At 56.7% G+C, this 6,741-nt stretch overlaps 1 protein-coding gene across 1 annotated transcript in view; it reads right to left on the bottom strand.

The window, feature by feature from the left end:
- TCF7L1 (transcription factor 7 like 1) overlaps nt 1-6,741 on the bottom strand; it is a 14,054-nt gene that overhangs the window by 6,469 nt on the left and 844 nt on the right. The window contains exon 3 of the mRNA XM_015648779.2: nt 5,987-6,129. Within this exon, the coding sequence (XP_015504265.1) occupies nt 5,987-6,129 (143 nt within the window). The remainder of the gene's footprint in view (nt 1-5,986; nt 6,130-6,741) is intronic.

Here is a 6,741-nt window from a genome sequence, read left to right as displayed (position 1 = left end):
CTGCACATCCCAGTGCTGCACATCCCAGGGACTGCTCATCCCATCGCTCCCTGTCCCAGCACGGGCTCCTCTCTGCTGGGATCAAAGCCTCAGCCTTGGTACTCACTGGCCTCCTTTTGGGAGAGAAAAGCTCTGTTTGGGACCATTCTGCCAGCGGCTCTGAGGCAGGAGCCTCTTTGCTGTCTTTTCCCTTTGCCCAGGCTCCAGACGGAGATGATCCCACAGGAAGCACCATGGAGAAGATCCAGATGACCCCAGCATGCGAGTGCTTCATCCCCATCCCCAAAACCCCCAGGACGAGCTGGAAGGCACCCAGAAGATTCCCACAGGCATCCATGCATTTAAATATCCATCCTTTTGTCCCAGGACAAGCTGTGGGATAGGTGACTCCCAGCTGCCCATCCTTATGACAATCCCTTTCCTGGCTGAAGGGGCTGAGGCTGCAGATGGGGATGGTGCCAAAGGGGACTGGGGGGAAGCCCCAAACCAGGGAAAAAAGGAGTGGGGGAAGGGGAGGAAGGACAGGGAAAAGTAGGAACCTGTATTCTCGCCCTCCTGAGCCAGGATGGGCTGTCCTTTGCACCCCAAAAAATCACCCCAATGCCAAAACTCAGGAAGGAAACCCAGGAGCATCCCGGCCCCACAGAGCCCATCACCCACCCTGCAAGCTCAGTGCAGCTGCTGCATTCTGCTTCCCTGGGATAACTGGGAAGGGAGAAATCCCAGTTAGAGCTCCGATTTACAGCCCAGGGAATAAGACATAAATCTCTTCCCCACTCCCGCCATCCATCCGCTTCCCAGCCAAATAATCTCCTCCAGATGTTGCCCATGAACACCAGGATGACAAATTCCAACCAGGAGACTTTTGGGAGGGTCTCCTGCATCTCCCCACCCCAGGGAGAGCCCCAACAATTCCAGATAGGAGTTATTTTCCCATCAGGATTTAGGTTTTCTAAAGGGCAGTGTGGGGGTGATGCAGGAGACATCACCACGTCTCCTTCTGGCATTTTTTGGGTGACACTGGCAAGACAAAGGGTGTCCCAAGGGACAAGGATTTTGGGGTGGGAATGAGGGTTTGTGACACCTTCACGACAGATATTTGTCCATTCCTGCAACACAGCCACAGATGCCAGATGGGAAATGGCAATGGGGTGGGATGGGAAGGTGGGAAAAGCAGCTGAGAGATGAAAAATAAAGTTAAAAACCCCCTCCATTAGGGATGAGCTGGGAGTGGTGGCACTTGTGTGACCTCATCTCCACCCACTGATCCCCTGTCCCCACTCTGGGGACACTGGTGGCATCTGCTGAAGGACTTGGTCCCACAGGAAGGCAGGAGAGGGATGGGAGGCAGCGGGATGAGGCTGGAGCACTGCCAGGACAGCTGCTGGGACAGAGCCTGAGCCTCAGCACCGGGATACCCGAGCATCCTCCACACCCTGAGCATCCCGAGCCTCCCCCACCCTTCAGTGCCCCGAGAGCCCTCCCCACACACAGGACCCAAACATCCCGGGGTGACTCGAGCATCCCACGGACACCCCGAGCGTCCCCCAGCCATGGGTGCCCCCAGCCATGGGGCAGGACAGGCTCAGCTCCCACCGGGCCCCCACTCCCTGATCCAGTGGCCCCAATCCTGCTGCTGCCCCGAGGCTTTTGTCTGCCTCAATGGATCCATTCATCTCCCTGCATCTGCACGGGGATCCCAGCAGGCTCAGCCTGCCCCGGCACCGACAATCCGCTGCTCCAAAGCCTCCCCGGAGCATCCTTGAGCCGGGGAAAGCAGCACAGCACTCCCCGTCCTGCCCTCTGCCAGAGCCCCGGCAGCGTCCCCAGGGCTCCGGCATCCCAAAGGCTCCGGGATCCCAAAGGCTCCGGGATCCCAAAGGCTCTGGGATCCCAAAGGCTCCGGGACCCCCGGGGCCAACGCACAGCCTGAAACCGCTGCCAAAAAACAGCAGAAAAGAGGCAAACCGGGAAGGGACACATCTCCCCCTCCTCCTCCAGCCTGCCCCGAGCTCCGGGACACGGAACACAACACACCCGGTCCCTTCTTCCCTTATCCCTCCTCTTCCTCCATCCAGGATGCACCGGGCACTTCCCCCCGGGTTCCTCTTCCCTCCCAAGCTCCCGCCAGCGACTTCAAGGAAGGAAAACTAATGAAAAGCAGCTGCTGGGAATTCCAGAAGGATGATGAATGCGCCTCAGTCCCGGAACAATCCCAGGGCTGAGCAGAGGCGCCCCGAGCACTTACTTCATCGCTTTAATTTGGGAATCGTGTTAGAAAAGGAGGGAGGAGGGAGATTTGGGGGGTGGGGGGAGTGGAAATCTCCTGTAGGTCTACAAACTCCGCCCGCAGGGTAATTAGCCGAAGAACATAATTAAGGAGCGGGATAAAAGGGCCATTGTGTGCGGCAGCTCTGCAGAGCAGTCAGGAGAGTCTGGGAGCAGGGAAACTGAGGCACGGGGAGGGCTCAGAGCCGGGGAGGACTGGATCAACCCAGCAGCTGCACAGAGCAACACGGACAAGCCAAAAAGTGCGAAAAAACAGGGCTTTTCCTTAATATTTTCCAGGTGGGGAAGGAAGGCGGCACCGATGGGGGGCAAATCCCAAATAAACCAGAAAATCCCAAATTAGTGCAGGAGGAAGCGGGAACTGCCGTGGTCCGAGGATGCTGAGCATCCATCGAGTGAGCCCCCACGCCGGAAAAATCCCCCCATTCCAACACCTCCGTCTGCATCCCAATGCCAAAACCCTCCACGCTCTGCCAGAACCGCCAGCAAGACCCGCCCAGTTTTTGGAGCAACCCTTTTTCCTGCCAAAAATCCGTATTTTAATCATTTTCCTTGGCAGCAGTGCAGTTAAGGATCTATTTTCTTTAGGAGACAGATACGGCTCTGTATCCTCGGGAATTCATTGCAGGAGTGGCGCAAAAGAAGCCGGAATAAGCCCAGGTTATTGATTTTTCCCTCATTTATTTTGGGATCGCAGCCTACCGAGGCGCATTAATTACATCGAGGTGCATTAATTACACCGGGCATGGCGTCGGGAAAGCTGTTTGGATGGAATTCCATGCCTGAGGAAGGTTTGGATTTATTTAAATCTTCGCCTCCAGACTCGAATTCCTGGGGTTAAACTGATTTTTTTGGGAATAATGCCAATCCTGTGCATGGTCTCTGTTTCACTGCTCCGGCAGTGCCGTGCCTGCTTCCCGTCCACTTCCCAAGCAGGAGAGAGATGCTGGGATGAGATTTTACCCCGGGATGGATCCATCTCACTCTGGGTTTGGGATAAAACCAGCAGCTCCACACAATCCTGAAGGAACGGACGCAGCATCATGGCAGTAGGGATTTGCATCCATCCAGCTCATGCATGTCCAGAGCATTTCCTTCCCATCCCGACCTGGATATCTTTGTGTTGCTGGGAATGATCTCAAGGAGCTTCACAGGTCTCCAGGTTCTGATTCCCCATGAAGAAACCCAGGCTAAAATGCTGCTCCGAACAGCAATGCCATCGTTAGATTCCAACAAATTCCTTCAGCATCAGAGCAGAGCCCCAAAAGTACTCCCTGGACAGAAATTGCCAGGAAAGTGATTTGGGGACCACGGACACTTCCCAAATTCCAGGATCCCATTTGGAAATAACCCAGGAGCAAAGTGAATTCACACAGATTGAAGAGCAGGAGCATCCATCCATTGGTGCTTGGTGGCTTGGCATAGGGATGAGACTTCCTGCTTTGGAGTGTGTAAACATATTCCTAAATGTTTCCCAGATTTCCATGGATATCCCAGGTTTATTAAGATTTTGGAGAGGAGAAGTGCAGAAGCACTGCTTTCCTGCCCGGTGTTCCAAAAAAAAGTCCTCCAGTTGTTTGGCCAGATCAGCCCTGGCATCTGCAGACTCATCCAGCACCTTCCTGGCCACCTCCTCCGAGCATCTCCCGGCCACAGAGATTAATTGGGGTTTGCATTTCTTCTCCCAAAATCTTTCTTCTCCCTGCGGTTCAATCCACAACACCCGGCTGTGAAACGTGAGGCAGGGTGCCACGGCCACTGGGATGGCTGGATCCTGCAGATCAGCTTGTTTCCTCCAATGCTGGGGCAAAAAAAAAGAAGGAAACAAGAAGAAGACGGTTCCCAAGGCCGGCTGTGCCTCCTGCCACCCCGGTGCTCCACGTGTCCAGGCTCATCCGCAGCCTCCCGGGGTGAGGGTGGGAGGCGGGTTTGGCAAGCTCAGTGCCTCCGGGCGATGCTGCATGTGGGGATGCTGCACCCAGCTGGATCCAGAAGGGATTGGGAGGCTGCTTCCAGCAGAGGATTGGGAAGGCTGTGCCTGGATGTCTCCGGTAGGGGATCAGGGATGCCGAGCCCAGATCCATCGGGTACAGGGTCAAGGATTCTGTTCCCAGATGGTTGCGGTACGGGACTGAAGAGACTGAGGATGGATCCAGAATCAGATCCAGGATGCTGTGCCAGACAGATTCAGTACAGGATCAGGGATGCTGTGCCTGGATGGATCAGGAACAGGATCAATGAGGCTGAGCCTGGCTGCATCCAATATGAGATCAGCAGGATCTGGTTTGGGACCGAGGATGCTGCACCCGAACGGATCCAGCACAGGATCAAAGATGCTGTGCCTGGCTGGATCCAGACGAGGATCAAGGATGTTCTATCCTGTCATTTTCTGTTATGGATGTAGCAGAAGGATGTTGAGCCTTGCTGGATCTGGTACAGGATCAGGGGTGCTGTGCCCAGATGGATCCAGTATGGGATCAGGGACACCGTGCCCATCCAGTTGCACCAGGTGTGATGATGTCCTGGGATTTGGGGGATCCCCGTGCTGCCACGCCGTGGGAGCAGCATCACAAAATTCAGCCAACCCACCCCCATCATCCCCAGCTCCCCCACATACACCCCTCACTAACTTGGCTCCACGCAGAGGCCCCAGTCCATCGGAATTCAGCCCCAATCCTTCCCAACCCCAGTCATCTCTCTAGAACATCCGGGAGGCGACACCAGCTCCAGCCCCTGTTAATTAATCCCCTTTCTGGGATTCATTAAATCATCGTTAGTGGCCGCTTGTGACAGATCCCAACCCCAATCCCTTCTCATTATCCCGGATTCCTCGCCAGTGTTTGGCATCGTGGTCAATCGTGCTTCATCCCCAAAACCTCGTAATCCCAAAAGTGACAAATTGAGAATACAACCTTTATCCAGCCCCGGCAAAACACCAGGATAATTAGCTTATCTGCCCTCCCCATCCCCATGAAGGGATTTGCACCTCACGGCCACTCCAACCAGTTGCTTCCAGGAAAGCAAAAGTAGGAAAATCCTGAAAATATGGAAAACTCTCTGCGCAAACCAGCTGGATTCTGGGATTTCAAACCATTACAAACGCCACAATATCCCATATACATTCCACATGGGAACAGAGTTCCCTATGGATCCAGAGAAATGATATGTGGAAAAGCATCACCGGAGTGAGAAATACACCTGGACAATCAGGACTGAGGTGCGGTGCTCCAGCCCAGGATTCGGAGGGTACCAGTGCCCGGGTCAGCATCCCTCCCTCCCCGAAGGCTCAGGACCCCCGGAGGGCTGAGAATTCCCTCGGGGGCTGAGAATTCCTCCCAGGATGGCCCTGTAGGGAACACCTTCTGCTCCTAAAACACCTTTATATCCCTGAAACGACTTTTCAGGGAGAGAAATTGAGGGGGGATGGTTTGGGGGTCGAGGGATTCTGCTGAGGGCAGGGGATCGCTCCCCCTCTCCCAACTCGCCCCCCACCACCCAGTTCTCGCTCAATTTGCTTAATCACTTCTCCCCCCGCGGCCAATGTTGGCCCATTAACGGCTTTAAAACCCGTTTAAATGAGAAAAGCGGCAGCTCTGGGTCAGGTTTCGGGGCGGGTCCCCCAGAGTGAAGCCCCCTCACAGGGGCAAAGTGAACCAAAAATAAAGGGGGGTTAGGGAGGGTTCGGGGGGGCACTTACGGTGCGCGCTCCGCCGGGGGAGAGGGCTCCATTGGCGAGGTAGGGGCTGCCCAGCTCAGGGAGCATCAGGAAGGGGTAGCCGGGGTAGGGAGGGCCCTTAAAAAAGCCCCCATCCTGCTGTCGTCTGACCACTGGGGAGAGAAGGAAGGGGGGAGTCAGCAGGCGGAGGGGTGGGGGGCGCACCCGCGGAAAGGGGCGAGGCTGGGTGCATGGGGGGCACGGGGAACTCCCTCTGGGGGTGCCCAAGTCCCTTGGGGGAGTCCTTGGTTCTCGTGGAGGGTGATCCGCACTTGTGGGGCGTGGGTGAGCTCCTCTGGGGGTGCCTAAGTCACTTGTGGTGGGAGGGTCCTTGATTTTCTAGGGGTTCCCACTTGAGGGGCACCTGGGTATGTCCCTTTGGGGGTGCCCAAGCCCCTTAGGGGGATCCTTGGTTCTGCTGGGGGATCCCCGCTGGGGAGGGGCCCGGATGGGTCTCTCTGGGGGTGTCCCGGTCCCTTGGGCGTGTCCTCGGTCCTTCTGGGAGGTGTCCCCGCTACAGGGGAGCGCGGTCTCCCCGGGAGGGGATCTCGGCTGCATGGGGGGAGTCCCGGGGCGTGGCGGAACCCGGTGCTGGTCACTCCCTGAAAGCTCTGGGGGTGTCCCTGGGGGTGTCCCGAGTCCGGCTGCTCCGTGGAGCCATGGGAGGCACCGAGGCATCCGCGGGGAAGCGGCCGGAGCCCGTTAGTGGGGCGGGGGGCGGGCCCCGGGGCCGCGGG

The sequence above is a fragment of the Parus major genome, chromosome 22 (genome assembly GCF_001522545.3).
Source record: "Parus major isolate Abel chromosome 22, Parus_major1.1, whole genome shotgun sequence".
NCBI lineage: Eukaryota > Metazoa > Chordata > Aves > Passeriformes > Paridae > Parus > Parus major.
This window is presented reverse-complemented; position numbering and strand designations above follow the sequence as displayed.